Here is a 23,919-nt window from a genome sequence, read left to right as displayed (position 1 = left end):
GCTGGCCATTGATTCATTTTGTCCCCTGTCTCTGGCCCGGAGTCAGCTGGGATAGCCTCCAGCACCCCCTGCGACACTAATGCGGATAAAGCGGTTCAGAAATGAGATAATATTAATTAAAGAATCAGTGCCATTGCTAATATAACATTTTAATGATTAAAGTATTGGAAATAGTGTGAATAACCCTAAGAAGACAATGAGAGAACAGACTGACAAATTAGTTTTAGATATTTTCATAGTACAAAATATTCATATTCATGTTATAGAAGTTGGTCATATAATATACAGTTGTGGACATAAGTTTTCATACACTTGTGAAGAACATAATGTCATGGCTCTCTTGAGTTTCCAGTTATTTCTACGACTATCATTTTTTTCTGATACAGTGATTGGAACAGATACTTTGTCTCAAAAACATTCATGACGTTTGGTTCTTTTATGACTTTATTATGGGTGAACAGAAAAAAGTGATCAAATCTCCTGGGTCAAAAATATACATAGTGAAGCGCTAATATTTGGTAACATGTCCCTTTCACTTCAATTAAGTGCTTTTGGTAGCCATCCACAAGCTTCTGGCCAGCTTTTGGTTGAATCTTTGACAACTCCTCTTGACAGAATTGGTGCAGTTTAGTTAAATTTGATGGCTTTCTCCCCAAAACTCTCGTGACGGAAAGACTCAGCGAGACACGATGGTGGTGGACGCGCTGACCCAAGATGCCTTTACACGTCATTTACAAACGTCATTTTGGGGAGAATTTCCGCCAATGAATTTCCATCATGCTTTATAAGGATTAGAGCAGGGGTGGCCAACCCGCGGCTCCCGAGCCGCATGCGGCTCTTTGCCCAGTTTCACAGTAAAAAATGTGGCTCTTTGCGGTAACACAGTAAAAAATGTGGCTCTTGGTCTCTGACTGGTTGGCCACCCCTGGATTAGAGAATATATAAAGCGCGAGTTATGGATGTGTGGATGTTTTATAACTCCCGCCATGACAGAAAAAAAGTGTTCCGGGGAGCACCTAGAAACTCGCTGGCAGATCAATCAGCCATGCGGTGTGTTTAGGGCACATCATGTAAAAACAACGATTCATACATGTACTCTGCTTTCAGTTGTAACAAATAAAAGTTGAGTTTACTCAGAGAAGGTGAAGAAAATCAATCACTCGTCTATTAGGATCCGACAGCTGTTTCTGGCCACCATTTCAACTCTCTACGTTGCACGGTTTTGACCAACATAGCGAGAGAATCTTAACCTACACACACACACACACACACACACACATACCCATAAATTACGCTTTATAAGGATTATAGATTACACTTTTGATAGTCATGCAATACATTTTGCCCTTTATCAAACTTTAAAAAGTTGCAACAGACATTAGTTTAAGAGTAGACTGCTCACGCAATTCGGCTGATGTGCAGCGATAACCTGTAAAGCATATAATGATCATTGTGATCAATGAAAACATTTAATCCTAAATAATGTGACTGCAGATTCGACTGACTACAGATGCCACTCAGTGATGGTGTGAATGAGAAATAGATGGTGGTCTATCTTTTCAATGAGTGTGTGCAATTTCTGGATGTGAATTTGTGATGATGAGTCAATTTAAAATATGGTCATAGATCACACATAGTTACACATGATGAATATTTTTGCTCTCTTGTTCCTAGGTGGGAAACTACAAACGTGCTGTCAAGAGATTTGATGATGGCCATCGACTGTGCAATGACCTCATGGGCTGCCTGCAAGAACGGGCCAAGATAGAAAAAGCTTACGGGGATCAGCTGACCGCTTGGTCGAAGAGATGGAGACAACTCATTGAGAAAGGTTCAATGCTATAAAACAATTAGTTGACATATATTATCAGAGCTGCCAACCTCTGTCGAGCCCATTTAGAAGTACCCTTGTCCAATTTCCGGAGTTTATGTTTTCATCAGGAGTGAATGCAATTTGTGTAAAATTGATATAAAATATTTTTTTAAAGATATCATTGAACAATTTAAATTAAAGTGTTATAATGTTTTTACATGAATTGAAATATTTTGGTTATGCAAAGTATTGAAAAAGTAGAGCATAATGAAAGAAAAAAAGTATAGTCACCACAGTATAATTTGTTGATCATTTATTGGCAAATTCAAATTTGCAGAACATTAACACATGTTTTTCGACTGGTCCCTAACCCGCACGAGTTGTGCAATGTGCAAATGTCGATCCTTTTGGAGACGACCTCAACGTGGGATATTTAATTTAATATGAACCAATAAACTTCTGCGCGTGTCTGGGTTTCTTAGTAGAAGTTTCTTCCAATTTGGCATCCATTTTTGCGCTTATCCCAAGCAGGCATATTGATAAGACTTACCAGTGTTGTGTACTCCCATTTCCTTTAGAACAACCGTGGAAATGATAGGATTTGTGGCAATGGTTCAGTCAGCCTTAATAATACTTATTTCCAGCGGCGGTCTGGGCATTTTCTAGCGACGCCTTCAATCCAACGACACATAAAAAAATAATCAATAATAACCTCATACAATTAAAATATTATTTAAGAATATGGCCATATTTTACTCACCAAAAATCCTTTTTAACTGTACACAATATCCATCCTCCTTTTTTTTCCTCCTTCTTTTATATCGCCAGCGAAGCTAATGCTGAAAGTCGAGCCTTTCCTGTCGTATTTCTGGCATACGTTTTTATTCGATTTAGTGCTGAAAATGTTCGTTGCTGGATGTGACTGATTTTCTGGCTTTGGAGTTGTCAGACCTTTCTTAATGATGTCCAGCTTTTTTCTCTTGGAAGGTCCGTCTTGAAAATGGCTTTAAATCAATACAACAATATATTTGCTTGTGCAGGTCGCTCCAGATACAGTATGGTAGCTTTGGCCTGCCTACTCTATCACCAGCCAGTCAAAGTTGGTGAAAGCAATGTCGTATCCATACGCCAGCCAGCGAGAAGGCAATGACGCATCCCTACGCTTGCCACAAGGCATTGTGGTGTTGCCAACTCAAAATTTGATTAGGTAAAGCAACAGTCTTATCGACGCATGTTTAATGCAGCAGAGCTCGCACAACTGATTGTGAATGCTGGGGCAAAAGCAATGAAAGAAAGCTCACAGAAAACTTGGAATTATTTAATAAGTATTGATGGAAAAAATATAATATATGATTCGGATATTTCTTAGGCCAGCAGAGAAGGCCTTGACGGCCCAGACAAATCAGCTTTCTGACAAATCCATTCACTCCCAACATGAATAAAAAACTGTTTTATTATTTCCTCCGGGGTAAAGTATTAGTATTTTCATGACACAACAATAGCATAACTCATGTTGAACAGCTGGGCGAATGCGGCATCCAACACGTCCACACTCTGTCTCACCAAAGTCGTCATTTATCAAGTTAACAATTCCTACCTGACATCCACTGCTTCCACGCATTTTGCAGTCGACCTTTGAATGCTCTGACAAAGCCAACATTTAGTGGCTGGAGTTCTTTTGTCAATCCACCCAGAATGACGGCGAGCGAGAATTAGTGTGTTAAATCGAGCTCAACCGAAATGTAACCCCCGTTTTATATATCCCAGCATGCACCGTGCACTGCTACTTCTACCTGGGAAATTAAGTCGGCGGCTGCTTGCCGTAGTTGCAGCACAATATTGGTCCATCAGTGGTGGACCGAAGGAGCCTGCAAGGCCTTCTCTGCTGGCCTTAAAAAATATCTGAATCACAGACTGATGTAAATTATGTTTTCTCCATGAATACTTATTAAATAATTCCAAATTGTCTGTCACCTTCCCCTCATTGCTTTTCTCCGGTGCACTACTTCCAGAAGTGTTTTCATATTTAAGCACCTAACCCAGGGGTCGGGAACCTTTTTGACAAAGAGAGCCATAAACAATTAATATTTTCAAACATTATTCCTTGAGAGCCATACTCAGAATTTAAAAGTAAAAATACATGAAAACGTGAGCATTTATTATTCATTTCACTACTTTGGAAGTTAAAAAAAAGTCTGAATTCTTTTGAGAACATTATTTCACTGTTGCTAATCAATGAGTATCAATGAGCGAATGCATCCAGAAGAGCCCAATGAAGAAATTATGATTTAAAAGGCGTAGAGCCATATACACCCATTAAAAGAGCCCCATATGGCTCCCGAGCCATAGGTTCCCAACCCCTGATCTAACCAATGCCTTGAGGCATTCACAATCAGTCCGCAGGCTCTGCTGCATAAAACAAGCGTCAATAAAACTGTTGCTTTAACCCAGTGGTTTCAAACCGGTTCCACATAGGGCCGCAGTGGGTCCTGGTTTTTGTTCCAACCGATCCAGTGCTGACATTTTAACCAATCCGGTGTCTTTAAAATAAGTAGCACCTGAATCTAAATAACTGATTGCACTTGCAAAAGGTATCCTTGTTGAGTTGGAATGAAAACCTGCACCCACTGCGGCCCTTTGAGGACCGGTTTGAGACCACTGCTTTAACCAATCAGATTTCGATTTGGCGACGCCGATGTCTTCTTGCAGGCGTAGGGATACGTAATTGCCTTCTCGCAGGCGTGGGGATACGTCATCGCTTTCACCAACTATGATTGGCTAGTGAAAGAGTGGACTAGCCTGAGCTACCAAACTGTATCTGGAGCGAGCTGCACAAGCAAATATATTGTTGTGTTGATTTATAGCGGTTTTGTCAAAGCCATTTTCAAGACGGACTTTTTAAGAAAAAATGCCGGACATCATTAAGAAACGTTGGACAACTCCAAAGCAAGCAAGCCTGTCACAACTGGGAACGAACTTTTTCATCACTAAATCTAATAAAAACGTATGCCAGAAATACGACAGGACAGGCTCGACTTTCAGCATTAGTTTCGATGACGATAGAAAAGGAGGGGAAAAAAGGAGGAAAAAAAGGAGGATAGATATTGTGCACAAGTAAAAAGGATTTTTGGTGAGTGAAATATGGCTATATTCCGAAATAATATTTTAATTGAATGAGGTTATTATTTATGCTTTTTTATGTGTGGCAGCTGTAGCGGCAGTAGAGGTTTTATAGCCATGAAATAGTTTTTGAGGGTTGGATTGATTCAGGCAGCTAAAGGCGTCGGTAGGAAATTCACGGACCCCCACTATGATCCATATATAATATTTGCATAGTTAGCAATTTAGCTTTGAATGCTCTGTTGACGACAACATCTAGCGGCTGGCTTTTGTAAATCCACCCTGAATGAGGGCAAGCACTGAATTAGAGTGCTCGCCGTCATTCTGGGTGGATTGACAAAAGAACTATATATCCCAGCATGCACCACGCACTCCTTCTACGGGGAATGTCGCCGGGGGTTGCTTATTGTAGTTGCGGCTCAATATTGATTCATATTAAAGGTTCAAGGTCAGCTTTTGAAAAAAGAATTATGGGTTTTAGGTGCACCTTATGTTGCGGAAAATTCTGGAGAAGTTGGCAGCTTTGCATTAGCACATTTAGTCCAAATTAATATTTTTGTCAGGCCCCCAGTATGGCTCCGTGGAGAGGGCATGGCTGGCGGTAATGACCGAGGCAGAGAAGGTGAGCGAGCTACACCAAGATGTCAAGAACAACCTGGTGAATGAGGATGTGGAGAAGGTCAAGAACTGGCAGAAAGAGGCCTATCACAAACAAATGATTGGAGGTTTCAAAGAGGCAAAGGAGGCAGAGGAAGGATTTAAGAAGGCTCAGAAACCATGGGCTAAAAAACTCAAAGAGGTGAGATGTCCCATTATTTTCCTACATTAGTTTTAATAAATTCCCTTCATTTTAATACCCCATCAGTGTTAGTGCAGAATGATGAGGAAGTTTGTGATTTTACATGCAGATGGAGACAGTGAAAAAAGCCTACCACATGGCGTGCAAGGAAGAGAAGCTGGCGGTCACTCGAGAGGCCAATGGCAAAACTGAGGCTTCTGTCACACCGGACCAGCAAAAGAAACTTCATGAGAAAGTGGACAAATGCAAACAGGATGTGCAAAAAGTAAGGGGAAATAGACACTCCACCTGCTTTGACAAGAGGATAAATAATATTTTTTGTTTCTCTCAGGCCAAAGAAAAATATGAAAAGTCTCTGGAGGAACTCAACAAGTGTGCACCACCCTACATGGAGAGTATGGAGCAGGTGTTTGACCAGTGCCAGCAGCATGAGGTCAAGAGGCTGACTTTCCTGAAGGAGGCCTTGTTGGACATTAAACGTCATCTCAACCTTACCGAGAACCAAAGGTCAGCAGACCTAAAAACAGTCACATACACACCAGCCTTATAATCCTTGCGTCCCCAAAAGATCTTTGACCTGCAATAGGCTGAAATATGTGATATTAAAATTAAATAACTCCCAACATGGGGTGCAGGGGTGGAAATTAGGACCTACTGTTCTCATGTCAGTCTTCACATGCAGTTCTAATGTAGTATCCACGTTCCATATGCATTTATAAAACTACAATATCGAATATATAGTACTATAGCAAATAGGAATTATTACTACATGTTTGTTTTCCCTTTTTTGCTAATATCGGTTTTAAAAATGCCTTTCACAAGTGACAATGTGATCCCAAGTGAGAAGTTTGATTTTGTTCTATTTAATAAGGGACAGCACATATGGAGTAACATATTGATACTCATGTTGCCCGGTGGGGCCGGCGGCTGAGTGGTTAGCACGTCAGCCTTACAGCTTTGGGGTCCTGGGTTCAAATCCAAGTCAGTCCACCTGTGTGGAGTTTGCATGTTCTCCCCGGGTCTGTCTGGGTTTCCTATGGGTACTCCAGTTTCCTCCCACATTCCAAGAACATACATGGTAGGCTGACTGGACACTCTAAATTGTCCTTAGGTGTGAGTGTGAGCATGAATGGCAGTTGAACACTTGTTGGGGATGTAACTTTCCTGGGTGATAATCAAGGCATATGTGTGGATAAATTCCACTACTGACAAGAAAGATATTATCATCATACAAGGGGATTGGAACGCCAAGGTTCGGGTAGATGCAATCGAGGACGGGGAGAACCATTGTGGATCCTCCTGCAATTTAACAACTAACGAGCGTGGACTACGCCTACTTGAGTTTGCCAGTCTTAATGACATGGTGCTGGCTAATACCCTTGGCACACACAAGGATTCAAGACGCTGTATGTGGCATGCCCCCAATGACATGCGTCACTAAATCGACTATATCCTAGTGCCAAATCGGTTCAAATCAGGTATCAATAGAGCCACAACGCGCACTTTCCCAGGTTCAGATGTGGGAACACATAGGGACCCTGAGGAGAGGGATTCACTATTGACATCTCGTCAGCTTGGGCCTTCGGGTCGACAGATGTCACAAGCCCTCACCCATTCCCAAATCGCGCATGAGTGGCTCCACGTGCCATGCCCCGGAAACCGCTTCAGCTGGCGGGCAAAACCTCATTGCGCTTATCGGGCAGAAGGAGCCCGCACCCTCTTTAGGGAAATCCTTCTAGGAGATTGGCACTCCAATCAAAGCATGAAGGCTCTGGCAGCAGGGAGCTGGATGATGTCCTTGTCAGATGAGTGTGGACCAATGGCACGGGCAACAAGTCGGCGGACAGAAATGGACGGCGACATAGGGCTGATTACAAGTCAACTGCGGACTGGAGAGGAACGGGCCCCGCCATAGCCCCTGTAACACCAGATGAAAAAATGAACCAAAATAGAACCTCCATACTGGCTCGGTCGTCGCCCAGGATAAAAAGGGCCGCGCTTTCCGTCATGCATTGGGGCGGGAGTGTCAAGTTGGCTACTGATGCGACCATAAACGATAAAAACAAAAGTGAAACAAACATAGCAAGAAAAATACGGTCAACAGACCTAATCAGTATTGGCACATGGAATGTCCGGACTCTTGCCCAGGTAGGCAAGATACATGAGCTCATCCACAGCCTTTTAAACTACCATTGGCACATGATTGGACTTTGCGAAGTCAGATGGAAAAATCAAGGTGTGCATCAAACCGAAGATCAACATGTACTCTACTACTGTGGTGAATCGGATGTACACCAACGTGGCATTGGCTTCTTAGTTAACAAAAGTGTGAAAAACTCAATTCTTGGTTGCTGACAAATCTCAAGCAGACTTATATCCATCCGCCTGCGAGCATCGCCGTTCAATATGACGGTTATCCAGGTTTAAGCTTCCACCAGTGATGCTAGCTATGACATAGCTGAGGAATTCTATTCTCAACTACAGGATACTATTAACTCTACTGACAAGAAAGATATTATCATCATACAAGAGGATTGGAACGCCAAGGTTGGGATAGATGCAATCGAGGACTGGGGAAACCATTGTGGACCCTCCTGCAATTTTACAACTAACGAGCGTGGACTACGCCTACTTGAGTTCGCCAGTCTAAATGACATGGTGCTGGCTAATACCCTTGGCACACACAAGGATTCGAGACGCTGTACGTGGCATGCCCCCAATGGCAAGCGTCACCAAATCGACTATATCTTGGTGCCAAATCGCTTCAAATCAGGTATCAATAGAGTCACAACACGCACTTTCCCAGGTGCAGAGGTGGGAAGCGACCACGACCTGGTGCTGCTGAACTTCAGAGTCAGACTGAGGAGGATTGTAAAGGCCAAGAGCCCCAGAATCAAGTTTAATCTGGACCGACTGAAGTCCCCTGACAAACTGGAAGCATTTCAAGCAAAAATTGGTGGCAAGTTCGCAGCAATGTTGGAACTTGATGATAGCCTGGAAGGGTTAACCACCAATTTCAACTCTGCGATGGTCGAAAGCGCAACCGATATACTGGGAATTCATCGCAGGAAAAAGAAGCCATGGGTCACAGACGATATTCTAGACCTGTGCGACACACGTAAAGCATTGAAAAGGTCTATCAACACAACAAACGGGGCAACAGAATACAAAGCGGTCAACAGAACGATCAGACTCCACATGATTAAGGCGAAAGAAGATTGGATCAACCAACAGTGTTTGGAAGTCGAATCTAGCCTTAGAGGTAACAATAGCAAGAAGGCTTTCCAAATCGTGAAGGATCTGACCATACGGAAACAGACCAGAGTAAATTCAATCAAGGACAAAAATGGACATTGCCTCACCGAAAACCAAGATATTCTGAAGCGCTGGACTGAATACTGTTCGGACCTAGATAACCATGAGGTTAATGGGGACCCAACCACTCTCACGTGTCAGGATCCACCAGTTGACGACGATTACCCAATTCTCAAGGACTAAGTTAGATCTGCCATCAAATCACTGAAATCCGGAAAGGCAGCGGGTACCGACAACATACCAGCAGAGCTTCTGAAACACGGAGATCAAGCAGTTATTGACATCCTCACCATCGTATGCAACCGGATATGGCAGACCGGTAAATGGCCGTCGACCTGGACACAGTCACTGATCGTATCAATCCCGAAGAAAGGCAATCTGCAACTATGTCAGAACTACAGAACTATCAGTTTGATCAATCATGCTAGCAAAGTAATGCTCAAGGTCATCCTGAATAGACTGCAACCCCAAGCTGAAGCAATTATTGCCGGAGAACAAGCTGGCTTCCGTAAAGGAAGATCCACTGCCGAACAAATCTTCAATCTTCGAGTGCTGTGTGAAAAGTATGATCAACATCAGAGAGATATATACCATGTGTTTATCGACTTCAAAAAGCGTTCGACAGGGTATGGCATGATGCACTATGGGCGACAATGAAGAGTGTGTGTATGTGTATGTGTATGTGTATGTGTATGTGTATGTGTATGTGTATGTGTATGTGTATATGTATATAAACAACCCAATCCAATCAATTTTTTGGGAAAAACTTGAGTTTTCAAAAATTATTAATTCAAAAAACAACCCCAAAAATGCATTAATTTGAAAAAGTAATCTGTTGGCTCATTACCAAACTTCACAGCATAATCCTAGTGTCCTCTGGTGGAAATTTTACGTCAATGTTATTTGTTTGTCCTTAGTTACGCAACAATATACAGAGAACTGGAACGCACAATCCTATCAGCAAACACACAAGAGGATCTGAAGTGGTTCAGCAACAATCATGGACCTGGCATGCACATGAACTGGCCTACCTTTGAGGTAAAATATCAAAGGGAATTTTTTTTCATGAAATTTTAGTTTAGAACGTAGAAAAGCATCTTTTAATTATTATAACTGTGTGAATGTGCTTTGAGCAGGAATACAACCCAGACCAGGCAAATGCTCCCCCAAAGAAGAAGAAGCCAGATGGAGCCCCACCCACTCCAAGCACTGACCATGTAGCTCCCCCTGGTGACCGAAGCAGGTAAACCTTCAACCTTGAAAATCTCAAATTTTTAAAATGTGTTAATGAGCCTGTGTCATGAGTTTTACAAACAAAAATAAATAACATAACCTTGTCAAAGAGTATTCATTCAATTATTTTCCACAACGACTATTGTCAAATAGGTCGCGTGGGTAATGCAGTCTATCCCAACAAATTGTTAGCCGTGGGCCTGAATTGGTTGCCAGCCAATTGCAGGGTACATTGAGATGAACAACCTCAAACTGCATTCTAAACTATATTCTCAAGACTTATACAGATAAATAATTATTACAGTAATATACGAGATCCCCGACATACGAGGAATTTGAGATACGGGTAAAATTCCGAGCAAATATTTACCTTGTGATACAAGCCAATTTCGCGAGCACAGGGTGGAGTGTTGCATTTTTTCTGCAAGGATTCTGGCGGAGGGGGTATGACTTGTTGACAAAATGTCTACGCTTCTATCAAATTCAGTCCTCCTTAGGCGGCAGTGGAACTTAAAATGACCTGTAAATATAATTTTTTGATATGGGAAAAAAGATATTACATAAATATGTTGGTATATGTATATCTGTGTATATATATATATATATATATATATATATATATATATATATATATATATACATATATATATATATATCTACATCTACATATATATATATATGTAGATATATATATATATATATATAGTCTTATTTCAAAATTCAATGTCACCATATATATTCTTTTTTTTATTCTAGTGTCAGCAGCTATGAAAAGAACCAAGCATACTCAACAGAGTGGTCTGATGATGAGCAACCAACTGCATATTCAGTCAATGAAAACGGTGGTAACGGAAACTCCTTTGAAGAAGACTCCAGCACTGGGAAAGGCATTCGTGTGCGAGCTCTTTATGACTATGACGGCCAGGAGCAGGATGAACTCTCATTTAAAGCAGGTAAACACCAGTAAACACCAACTATACCTTAATATTTTCTTAAATAATGACAGAGGTGGTTAAGATTTTCACTTCAGTCATGTGGTAATGACTCTTCCACTAAACTTGATTAGTCAACAATAGGCGTACATTTTGCAAATAAAACTAATGTCTAATTCTAACTAGAGCTACAGAAAACTATTGTAACTACTGGCACCTACAGAATACATGTGCCTAGTATTGGCTCTTAGCTGCCTTACATGCAGTGAAAAAGTCACTTTTATAAACAGTATACTTTGTCATGGTCGAACTCTGCTATTGACGTGGTAGACTTCCAATCAATTTGATGCGGAAGGGTGGGCAGTGAAGCAATGAATACGCTGCCACCCTATTGCTTCAAATGGATTGGAAATCTGCAAGTGATAAACTACCGTATTTACATATAAGCTGCCTGCTCGTATAAGCCATACCCTTAAAATTGCCTTAAAATTATTGAATTTTACAATTCCTTGCGTATAAGCCACTCCCTGATTCCCAATTTTCACCATCATATTCCTGGTTTTAATAGGGAGTACAAATGTGTTCATTTGGATTTGATAACTTTATTCATTGCGTAGTCGGGAAATTTCAGGTACTCGGACGATTCGCCAAAAGACGTTTGACTCACGGACGTTTGACTGACGGACGGTTCGCCGAATGGACGTTTCGCCGAATGAACATTTCGCCGAATGGACGTTTCGCCGAACGAACATTTCGCCGAAACGGGATAGCGAGCGAATTGTTCTGGCAAAATGTCTGTTCGCCGAATGGACATTTCGCCGAGCGGACGTTTGGCCGAAACGGGATAGCGAGCAAATTGTTTTGGCGAAATGTCTGTTTGTCGAAACATTCGTTTGGCGAAACTTCCATTCGGCGAACTGTCTGTCGGTAAAACGTCCGGCGGTAAAACGTCTGGCGGCAAAACGTCTTTCGCCAAAATGTCTTTTGCCGAATCGTTCGGTCACGGAAATATCATTGTAACAGTAGCAAGGGGGTGAGAATGCAGATACAGGAATGGCATAGTTACACATAATTACATGTTAGACAATACAGACGCAAAGGCCGTAGAACAACAAAGCAAAAGTACAAAGCAAAGCAAAGTATATGGGATCATTAAAAATCATTAAATCAAATAATTAAGACAGAAAAGCAGCAAAAACACAAAACGAGCAAGAGCAGACGGAGCTGCCGCTAACGGCTGCAACTTGAGTGGAGCCATCTTGGTTAAGGTAGCAAAAACACATACAGACTCTAGAAAAAGACGTTGTAGAGTTGGATAAAACAGGAACCACACACAGGAAGTCTTCCACAAGATAGGGAACTTCTGCAGACTGTGACCGAGGTGCAGAGTCACTCTTCCAAGCGTCATGATTGCACGCCGCCATTGCATCATGACATCACGTCATCGTGTCATGGCGTCGTCATCCTGCAGTTTGGTGCATGTCGGGGTTTTTTGTGCAAAACATTTTGTCTGGCAAAAGGGGCTATGTGAGAAAATACCGTAATTAGTGGGGAAAATATTGTTTTGCCATTAACAGCTCTGGATGTCAAATCAATTTGCATGAACAATTTTGAAATAGAAAGAAAATATCTCCCTATTTTTACTTCATTTTGTTTCTAATAACGCTTCTGTGACCTGCCAGGCGATGAGCTCACCAAGACTGAGGATGAAGATGAACAAGGCTGGTGTCGAGGTCGTTTGGACAGCGGCCGAGAGGGACTGTACCCGGCTAATTATGTAGAGCCCATCTAGGCCAAAAGCTGGACAAAGAAAACATGCTCCTGGAGGCAGCTTGAAGAGCACCATCAAATGCACCGCACATAGCCAGAGACTTAGGCGCAACCCATCCTTTCCCCAACAGATGTGTGAAGCTAAACTTAGTAAGACAAAAGACAATATTTATCGGCATAGTACATTTTATCAACGTTTTTGAGTGGGTGGACTTACACGTTTGGAAACAAGACTGGCAATTACCCCAGTATATATACAGTACACACAACTATAGACCTTGACAGGAACATCATGGCTTTTTGTGTTGCTGTATATACTATGAAGTACAATGCAGCTTATTTAAATGTCCAGTCTATTGCAGTCTATTGTGCAAATGGAAGACAAATATAATCAGTTATACCCATTGGACAAAGACGAGCTTCTCCAACCTGCATTGTGTATACATATACAGAATGATGCCATTTTTGTTTAGCTTTTTTAATGCTGTGTGGTCAGCCATCATTCTTACATCAGGAATGCTGGGTCGTGTTAAAAAGTACCACAAACGGTATCCTTATTTTTTAAGGATGTATTCTTTTTCGTGCTCCGGTCCAATCTCTTTCCCTTTGTGTGCTGTGTTCCGTGTTTAGCTGTTTCTGAGCGTGCATAGCAGCATGTGCTATGCAACAACTCACATTCCCTGTATCCTCCAACCTTTTGGGGGCCACAATCTGATGCAATGCTAAAACTATAAATGCATACGTCACTTTCAAAGTATCGCATGCATCAGTTCTCATGTAAGATGTTTTTCTGACAATACATTTGATTTTATGTTTTATCGCGCAATCCATTGAAAAGATTCATGACGCTACAGCATCGTTCATTCTAAACAATGTCTACTAAAAATTACCATCAACGATGGTGCAAAGTGGGGTTTAAAACAATGCCTATGCCAGTCTTTTCATACTAGGAAGGGGACAATTTGGGGAGATGCTAACCTCTAGACCACCAAGTGAAGGCCATCCTCTTAAACAGGACATGAATGTAGTAATTTTCAGGCATGAAAAGACCGCACAGTCCAACAAAATAACATAGGTCTTCACCATTAGAACCAGCCCATTTTCATGCTGAGCCAAAGAATGCCTCACTGAAACCAACTGCATTTTCCCTTCCATGCAATAACCTCACATATCAGGTAACTAGACAATATCTACTTGTAGCTGCCTCATAATCCACCAAAGCTTCATTAGTCTTCATACCAGTGGCAGGGAATGCTTTTGTCATTATTATGACTGAATGTGTGAGGCTATGAGTGTACAGTAATACCTTGACATGCAAGTGCCCCAACATGCAAGAAATTTGAGATACGGGGAAAATTGTGAGCAAATATTTGCCTTGAGATACAAGACAAATTTGAGATACGAACATACAGGACCGGGGGAGGCTGCTTATGATAACAGTGCACAGTCTTTATCGCCGCGTCTCCCTCGCATAAAGCCATCTACGAGCATTAGTCGTACAGGTTGCATTTTTAACGTGGTTTTTTTTGCGTTTATCAGTGGAGAATTAAGGGAAAAACAATGGGTTGGTCCTAAACAAGGGGTACTGAGAAGGAATACCTTATGATGACATTCATAGCAAGATGGAGAGCTTTCTTCTAATGTGGATAAACGATTATCAGTTAGCAGGAGATAGTGTGACAGAGTCAATATTATGCAAAATTAAGTCTGCAGAATCTACATGGACTTGAGAGCAAGCATCTTAAAAAGACAGCAACAAAACCCTTCAAAGCAAGTCGTGGCTTGTTCGAATTTATTTTTAAAACTAACTAGACGAAACAAACACAAGAAGTTCCGCCTAGAAAGCAGTGGTGGAATACATTAACATCTTTGACTCGGTTATTGCACAAGTAGGTTTAAATTTAGTGTAACGTCAGATTAAAACTTAGTGTGTGTTTAGTAATTGAAGTTAATTTAAGTTAAATTTAAAGTTTATATTATGCTACGAGCATGTCCGTCAAGTCTTTGTCCTGTTCTGTCTCTCTTTCTCGTCCGCGCCGTCTGTCTGCACTGAGTCCCATTTTAGTACTGAAGATAATAACCGCCAGATTGGTATTTACTTTAAGTTGGTGGTGAATTAGAACTGATAAAAACGTTTTTCCATTGTAATATCCTGTTTTTTTGGTGTGTTTTTCAGTGGGTGGCAACAAATTAATTTGTACTTGGTTCAATTCTATGACAAAAAATGACACGAGTTCGGTCCCAGAATGCATTAAGCTCGTATCTCAAGGTATTACTGTATTATTGGTTAATATTTTTCATGGCTTCTCAATACCATTCATTCATTCATCATCCGTACCGCACATCCTCGTAAGGGTTGCGGGGGTTGCTGGAGCCTATACCAGCTGACTTCAAGTGAAAAACAGACTCGACCCTAGACTGGTAGCCAGTCAGCCATAGGGCACACAGAGAGACAAACAACCATCCACACTCACAATCACACAGAAGTCAGGCGAGTGAACCACTAAACCATGAGATGGCTGTGCTTCTCGATACTAATTACGATAAATGGCTGTTTTGTAGATTTGAAAAAAAACTATTTTTATGATTTGCATAAAATTTACTTTAAGAGAAAAGGCTATTATCTGTTTACTATCCGATAAAATGAGGATTAAGCGTCACTAACATCACATGTTTACAACTAAATAAGCGAGACAGAAATGGTCATCAAAATGTTTTTTTTCTGTTTAATTATCACTGGTTACTTCAGTAACTGTACCCAATTGGCACCACATTTAGAAACTCAAACCAAATGCCAACAAAAGTAATTTTGTTTTGTGATTTTATGGTTGTTGAGAACAAAATTTCAAAGAAGTGTATCAAGATGGTATCAGGTCGTTGTTTAATCACACTAATATCGGCCAGCATTTTAATGCCGTATCAGGGGCCCCTTCCGGTACTACTATCATTATTGGTATAACAGTAGTCATAATCGCATCACTGTTTGTATTAGGCAAACTCATTTGTGTGTTATTATACGATGGGTTACTCCTAAATTTGTGAAAATGAGAAGTGTCCGTTTTTGACCTGCTTGGAACAGGATTTGACAGCTGTATTTATCACAAATGAGGAGAAAGACATCACCAGCTCACAGGTTGTGTCTTAAGAGTAAAGTTGTCCAGCAACGCAAAAAGGACTTGTATCATCCATGATGCATGAAATCTAGATTTTGGGGGACCTCATCATTTGGTATGTATGCTTGTGTAGATTTTTTTTAAATGCAAGTGATTGACTACAAAAGCAACATGTAGTGTTAAATATGTACATGTGTTTAATTCAATTAACAGCAATGGAAAAGATGAAGTAATAGTCTGTATCGTATGGATTTCATGACGATGGTACAGTGTATCATAAAAGCGTTAAAACCCAAGCTGTCAGATTTGTATATGAAGATGTAATTTAAAGATTATATTATTCTATTGTAACTGTATAACTGTTCAGTTGAAAATGAGACCTGACCATGTTGAAACAGTAAAATGTGTCAATGTGGATGCTTTTTCCCCCTTAAATGTTGATCTCCTTATGCACACGGGACCACAATTCATTGTGTGGAAACCCTATATTAGTGGTCTAGATGATGTATGTTCATAGTTACTGAAGTACTTTTATCTCCTAACTGGTGTCATGCCTGTTCATTTTGATGTAACAATACGTTCATTTAAATATCCATAAAGATGATTATGATCACAGATAAAAATGACTAGTGGTGAAAACAACCAATCAAATATGTTTTGCTATCAATATTGAGATAATGTTTTGGAAGTTTGTCTGAAAAGTGTGGCCAGTGTTGGTTTTATGTGTGTGTGTATGTGTTGGGGGAGGGGGTTATACTGATTGTGTGTATGTTTAAGAGGGCCATTTCCAGAGATAATAAGGGATATCAATATAAAATACTTTACATGGTTTTTGATTGGCTGGCAACAAATTTATGATGTCCCCTGCCTGGTGCCCATAGGCAGCTGAGATCAGCTCCAGCACCCACTGCGACCCTTGTGAGGATAAGCGGTTTGGAAAATTATTTAATTTTATGGAAGTGTAAATACTTATTTTTTCTCTCTCCTTTCATAAGTGGAAAAAATACAAATGCAGTGTGAATCATCACCAATCAAGGTTTATAGAGTGCAAGGGTGGTGAAAAAGTTACAAAGACCAGAAATGTTAAACTGTGACAGTCAAAGAGCCACACCACATTGTGATCTGCAAAAACAGACAGGCACACACACACACACACACACACACACACACACACACACACACACACACACACACACACACACACACACACACACACACACACACACACACACACACACACACCACACACACACACAAACACACACACACATACACAATTAAAACAATATTATTTCTTCATGAAACTTTCTTCCCCTTACAAAACAACAATGTGTTCATTTCAAGGCAAGTGTCCACCCTCAACACACACATCCAATGCAGATATACAAAAATGTTACAAGAAGTGAAGAGCCGCATTCATTTCGGCCGGGTACCCGATGCGGCTCAAGAGCCGCCAGTATTGCACCCATGATATGGACTAAGAAAGTAACCAACAATGACACCAAATTGAGTAGAAGAGACTTATTTGTACAACTTTGTGGTAATGAATGCATTGTAATAGCCCAAGAGAGAACAGAAATGTAATAGCACCAAACAAGATAAGACATCTCTTTTTCAAACAATACATTTAGAAAAGATGGAAATTTCATTTGAGATATCTGCTAAATAATTTTGACGAGTCAAAAAACATAAATAAACTTGTTCTCTATAATTTTACCATTTTATGTCAATGATATGCAGAATGAAGGGGGGAAAAAACAATAGTAAAGCCCATCCAGAATCCCTTGCTTTGCTGGTGCAATTTTTAATTATAAATTTCTCAAATTATGGAAATTTTGTTCTTAAGGCTCAACACATATTCCACCACATATCCGAGCTCGGTTCACGGGGGCAGAAGATTCGGCAAAGATGCCCAGGCACTTCAGTCAGCTTTAAGACAGAGTCTCCCCAGGGTGATCTGGGTCAGCCCAGGTGCCTCCTCCCAATGGAAGTGTTACGGGAACACCTCAACTGTTACGTCAATAGCGACGTCGAGCGTGGAAACGTAGAGTGGACCCAAAGGCAAGAAAGCAGGAATGGATGAGGATGGAGTTCTCAAACAAAACTTTAATTCCTTAGGCAAGAGGGTTACAAAATAACAAGGGCTTGGCGTCAACTGAAAAAAATCAATCCTGATGTGGGAAACATGGGGAAGTAGGGAGCATGAAAACGTGGAAACAAAGCAGGCGATCCGACAATGACAAAACAATGATGTGGGTTTTAAAAAGACAGAAAGCGGAACTTATTGTCAGTCAAACAGAGCTGGTCGGCAAGAGGAAAAGGGAAACCAGGAGGGACACATGAGGCGAAAAGTGAACACACCCACACACGCAGGGAAAAGATGAAAAACAAAACCCAACCAAACCTAACATCAAAAGGGAGTTGTCCAGGGCCCAACCTCATCTGGGTTCTCGAAGCGGCGGATCAGCAGCTCTACTCAGACCCCTCAGATGACCAAGCTTCTTAACTTATCTCAAAGGGAGAGACTGGCGCCCTGCGAAGGAAACTTGTTACCGAGATGTTGTTCTTTCGATTATTACCCGCAGCTTGTGGCCATAAATGAGGGTAGGAACATAGATCGACTGATACATAAAGAGCTTTGCTTTCCGGCTTAGATCCTTCTTTACCACAACAGGCCGATGTAAACTCCGCATCAGCGCAGACGCCGGACCGATCCGCCTGGCACTCTATTGTCTTCACCATTTACGTGAGTCAAGACAATATCTGGATTTGTATCAATGTGTGTAAGGAGTAAGTGTGCATGCAAGAATGTATGAATTAGTACACTGAAGAATCTGACATATTTTACTCATTCTTTTTAGTATAGCTGTTTCATTTTGATATCACATTTGACTCATTCTTCTTAGTATGGCTGTTTCATTTTGATATCACATTTTACTCATTCTTTTGTGGCGGTCTTGTTTTAGTATCGCCACTGAAGAGTTGGGCTCCTGTTCCCAACTCAATTACAATATGAACAGAAGGATGGGTCCGAGACTCCTCGACTACAATGTTAACAAAAGGCTCTTCCTGAGATTCTTGTTTCAAGGTGGGATTCACACTGATAAGAGACCAGATGGAGGACTTCAAAGGGCAGAGGAACAAAGAGCAGGGCAGAGGGTCGGGACTTTATAGGACCAGCGGAGACAGAGGTCTGGATGATGTGGATTCAAGGCTGGAAGATGTGGAGCCCAGAGAAACCCCCCCCCCCTCACAGCAGCCCTGGACCAGCCCACATCTCATTATTAATCAGCGAATGAATATGCATTTTTGTTGGACTATAACTGGGCAAACGCGGGTTTGGACAATGTCTTTTCCATCCTCCGCTTTGGGACATCAACACTCAGCGGGCTTATTCTATGGGAGGGAGACCCGGAGCTCTGTATGAATCAATATGAATGGAATAAACCATCTGTGGATAAACTCGCTCAACCCTGGCTAGTCTCCTCCGATGCTGAACACGCTCCATTGTTAGACTGGAGACTACAGAGTTAAGGAATTGGAGTCAGGTGAAATAGTTTAGTCTAACAGTTTTGGTGACCCAGTCCGTGAGTCGGTTGCGTAGACAGTTTAGGGGTTAAGGCCGATAACTCCGTCCGTGAACCAGGGAGGAACTGCGTAGACATATGGGTTAAGGCCAGCCGCGGACTCTAAAACACGTCGGCGAACGTGGAGTCGCGGTTATCTAAGCACGTCAGCGAACGTGAGAATAAGGAAAAGTTAAACACGTCAGCGAACGTGAGAATAAGGAAAAGTTAACCACGTCAGCGAACGTGAGGGCACGCCGTCGAGCGTGAGACCTTTCTCTTGGGACTTCTCCAACAGGTGCCTGATCAACTGAAAGGTAAGCAGAATACCTATTACTGAAACGTTAAAATTCTGCTATTGGATTTTTTTAAATTATGGAGAAGATGCCATAGAAAGGGGGTTTGGGAATAGGAGATTTCGAAAAGGTTGTAATATACCTAGAGTCGGAAGTGATGACGATCCCAGGACGGTCGTTTTGAAATAGAAAAAACGTCGTATGAAACAAAGGAACAAGAGATTCCGGAAAGAGTTGTATGCAGGAGTTATTTTAAAGTCTTCAGCAGGGAAACAACTGGGGCCACAGATGTTTGAAAAAAAAGTAACAATAATTCCTAGAATTGAACATACTAAAATTCTAAATTTATCCGGAGACTTGATCTAGATCGAATTGGTGAAAATGGAAGGATGTGAGTGCGGGAGAATGTGGAGAATGGAATGAATTGACAATTTTGTATGCAGATGTGGAAGTACAGGTTCTGAGTGGTGTTCAAGTTAAAAAACAACCAAAAATAAGACGCGAGTTGGTGAAACAATTTTGTACTTTAAAAGGAAATGTACATATTGTAGGTCAAAAGCATGAATGGAATATGAATAACTTGTCCATTGCTTTGCAGAAAGTAGAGCGTGAAGTCACAGCTAAGGAGGTGAAGGCGGGGGCCGATAAAGCACCCCACAGTGGGGCCATAGAGAGAGAGAGCCCCCACCAGCCCAAGTCCCCCACCCCCTGCACAAAGCGGGGAGGGGTGGGGGACTGAGAAAGAGAGGCAGAGAAAGATAGAGACAGAGAGATGTAGAGAGAGAGAGAGACAGAGATGTAGAGAGAGAGAGACAGAGATGTAGAGAGAGAGACAGATAGTTGATAATATTATGATATATTAGTGACTAATTATGGGTCCTTTAATAAACACTGAAATTTATATTAGGAAATTCCTAGTGAAAGGTTATTTTTCCTAAATTTTAATTATGGTAATAGTGAGACCAGAAAATGGCTCTTATTTTAAATATAACCGCCTTCTTCGGAGCGGATAGGAATTCAATAGGAATTCTGCTAGCGCAATTTAACTATCCTTATAGCTAATTTATCAATATGAGAGTGATTTGTGATTTAGATTTAAGTATTAAGAATCATCCAAATTATTAAATGAAGACAATGCAGAAATGGCATTCATCCAAATTATTAATGATATCAAAAGAGAAATTTACAATGCAGAAATTGCACTGATCCAAATTATTAAATTGTACCTGGCAAGTTTAGATAAAATAATTAATTTAGGATAGGCATGATTTCTCTGGGATTATGTGAGCATCATAGATCATTCAGTGCACGGAATGATGTGTCTCGCTCGCCTATCAATAGATGAAATATGCTTTAGGGTGAGTCATATTAATGACTATTAACCTAGTTCTTTTGAGAATGACTATTGCTGATAGGACAGGAAAAGGTGGTTAGCTGCCAATAAGCCCTTTTCAGGGATGGCGCTCTCCACTAGTGAAAAAATTACAGACCACTGATGTCTGTGAGCGTGAATGGTTGTTTGTCTTTTTGTGTTTTTGATTGGCCATCCACCAAGATAAAATCAATCCGTTAGATATCAAGGTGGAAAAGGATTTAGCAAATTGGAATCAATTTCTGAAACCGCCAATAAGCCCTTTTCAGGGATGGCAGCGAAGGATTGGAAATTTGAAATCAATTTCTGAAATCGCCAATAAGCCTTTTTGGATGGCGATGAAAAATCAAAGAAAATTGTTTAGTCCAAAGAAATTTTTTGATGATAATGCATTGAATTGGAGGAATAAATCTGCTATGCAGAATTTGGGAGCACTGAGAAAAACAAAAACAGTGCATCATATGAAATTCCAAAGTACCATTGATTTATAGGGATAATGGCATCCAAATTGTGTTAACGGATTAATTGACTGTATTGACAAAATGTTTCATATTTCGTTACCATACCAAACACCATTATTCAATACACGATTGGAGCTGAATGATGAGTCTAATCTGGCTATCTGTATAAAAGAAAAACCTTAAAGAAACACACTAATTTTGAGTTAGCAGAAGAAGACTGTGTTTTTCAACAGGAAACATGGAGAAGACGCACGAGCAACCCAAAATGAGAACGTCCGTACAACTGTTGCTGACCAAACAGCAGACATGAAAAAGCAGGATGCAGATACACCTTTGCACTGTAAGGAGGTTCTCTCAGTTGAAACGTTTGAGGAGACAGGTAAGATAAGCTTATTGACGCGATCAGACGTAATGGAAAGCATCCAATATTGATTGGAAAGATTATTGCTCGAGGAGCAATGCCATAAACCATAAGGAACTTTTATATTGTTTTGATTGTCTCCATAAAAAGTGAAAGCGTTTCAATTGAGAACAAACCTTCTTACAGATTTTTAAAAGTAAACAATTAGAGAGGAAAGAGAGATTACAATGGATAGATATGTAACTAAATTTTAATTTTATGCCAGGCTATTGGAAAATGTTGATCAAGAAAGTTTTAAAGGAGATGATTGGCAAACTCCAAAGACAATGGAATGTTACATTTGATAAAAAAGACTACTAGTTTGGGATATTTTGAATTTCAAATAATTGAGTTTAATATGCAACGCAATACACATTGTTAATTGAATTGGGACTTGATTAGTATGCGATTTATAAGTAATGAATTTTAATTGCCCTAAAGGAAAATTATGCTAGAAAATATTAACCCTGATAAACAGGGGGTGGTTACAGTTTAGTGGGTTCAATTCTTTTCAGAATGAAAAATGTTTACATTTGTTTCTGGATATTAATTGATGTGAATGTAACTGTTGCAGAGAGCGGGAAAGCTGTTTTCCTGAGGAGAAAGCAGCCTGGTTCGCTTTTTGTATTTTCCTATTTTTAGCATGATTAGTTAATTGGTGTAATTGCAGGAAAGGAAAAAATCAAATATAGTTTTTGATCTTAACAAGGAAGCAGCGATCACAATAGAATAACAGCTAGTATATCCACTTTTGACTGATAAAGAATTCAGATTTTCACAAACAAAGTGATGGAATAAGTAAGATTTTTGTTCATTTGAGAATTAAGCCCAACCAAGTGGCCGTATGCAGGTGTTGAGCATGCGCTAAAGACGACAGCAGCTAAAGCAGCAGCGAAAACACTTACTGCACAGTATTCACAACAACAAAAACTGAGTCAAAAAGTATTAATTGATATGCAAAACATTGCATCACATAAGGTAGAAATGCATCTATACAGAAAGAACACAGAACAGTCTGCAGAAGACCTGTACACAGCTAAAGGCCGAGCGTGCCTCCAAAATTGAGCCATGGATTGAACCATGTCTCAACAGGGGGGATGATGGACATGGTACAGTGTGTTCCATGTCCCAGAGGTTGATGATGGACATGGTACAGTGTGTTCCATGTCCCAGAGGTCTAAATACCTGCTTTTAATTGTTTTGTAGTATCTGTTTGATTTGTTGCAGTCATGGTGTGCAGGGTAACCTCAGGCCCAAACGAGGACAACGTCCAAAAGAGTATGGGACTGGTAGAGCAAACAGACGTTCATGGAAGACCATTTCAACATCCTTTATGGAAGGTGAAACATGACAAAAGGCTAAGGGCAAGGCAGACCTAATCACAGAATGGATGGTAACATGTTTGGAGAAACTTGTCCAAAGAACGGGCAAGCTGCCGTGATCCCTTTTTGTCTACTTTGCAGGAGGTGGTGAAGCCAGGTGACTGGATGCTGATCCCAGTCATAAAAAGGAAGTCCTGGTTCTCTCCACAATGGGAAGACCCATTCGTGGCCCAACTGACCAACCTCCACTGCTGCAAAGATTGTTGAAATGTCAAAGTGGATTCACCAATGCCAGGTCGAGGTAGTTCGAGACACAGGTGACTCTGAGTAGACTGGAAGTTGGACGGTATCAAAACCCTTGTCCATAAAAACTCATCAGTCTACTCACCTGCCACGAGCACGCCTCA

At 40.8% G+C, this 23,919-nt stretch overlaps 1 protein-coding gene across 2 annotated transcripts in view; it reads left to right on the top strand.

Annotated features, from left to right (window-relative positions):
* Positions 1 to 17,320, top strand: part of LOC144194738 (protein kinase C and casein kinase substrate in neurons protein 1-like) — a 44,468-nt gene extending 27,148 nt beyond the window's left edge. For both annotated transcript variants that reach the window (XM_077713995.1, XM_077714005.1), the window contains exons 3-10: positions 1,675 to 1,831; positions 5,497 to 5,732; positions 5,842 to 5,997; positions 6,064 to 6,239; positions 9,965 to 10,085; positions 10,184 to 10,290; positions 11,037 to 11,233; positions 12,895 to 17,320. In XM_077713995.1, coding sequence (XP_077570121.1) covers positions 1,675 to 1,831; positions 5,497 to 5,732; positions 5,842 to 5,997; positions 6,064 to 6,239; positions 9,965 to 10,085; positions 10,184 to 10,290; positions 11,037 to 11,233; positions 12,895 to 13,004 — 1,260 coding nt within the window. In that variant the 3' untranslated portion in view covers positions 13,005 to 17,320. The remainder of the gene's footprint in view (positions 1 to 1,674; positions 1,832 to 5,496; positions 5,733 to 5,841; positions 5,998 to 6,063; positions 6,240 to 9,964; positions 10,086 to 10,183; positions 10,291 to 11,036; positions 11,234 to 12,894) is intronic.
* Positions 17,321 to 23,919: the final 6,599 nt, after the last annotated feature.

The sequence above is a fragment of the Stigmatopora nigra genome, chromosome 1 (assembly GCF_051989575.1).
Source record: "Stigmatopora nigra isolate UIUO_SnigA chromosome 1, RoL_Snig_1.1, whole genome shotgun sequence".
Taxonomy (NCBI): Eukaryota; Metazoa; Chordata; class Actinopteri; order Syngnathiformes; family Syngnathidae; genus Stigmatopora; species Stigmatopora nigra.
Note: the sequence above shows the minus strand (reverse complement) of the source record. Positions and strands in the feature narration are given on the sequence as shown.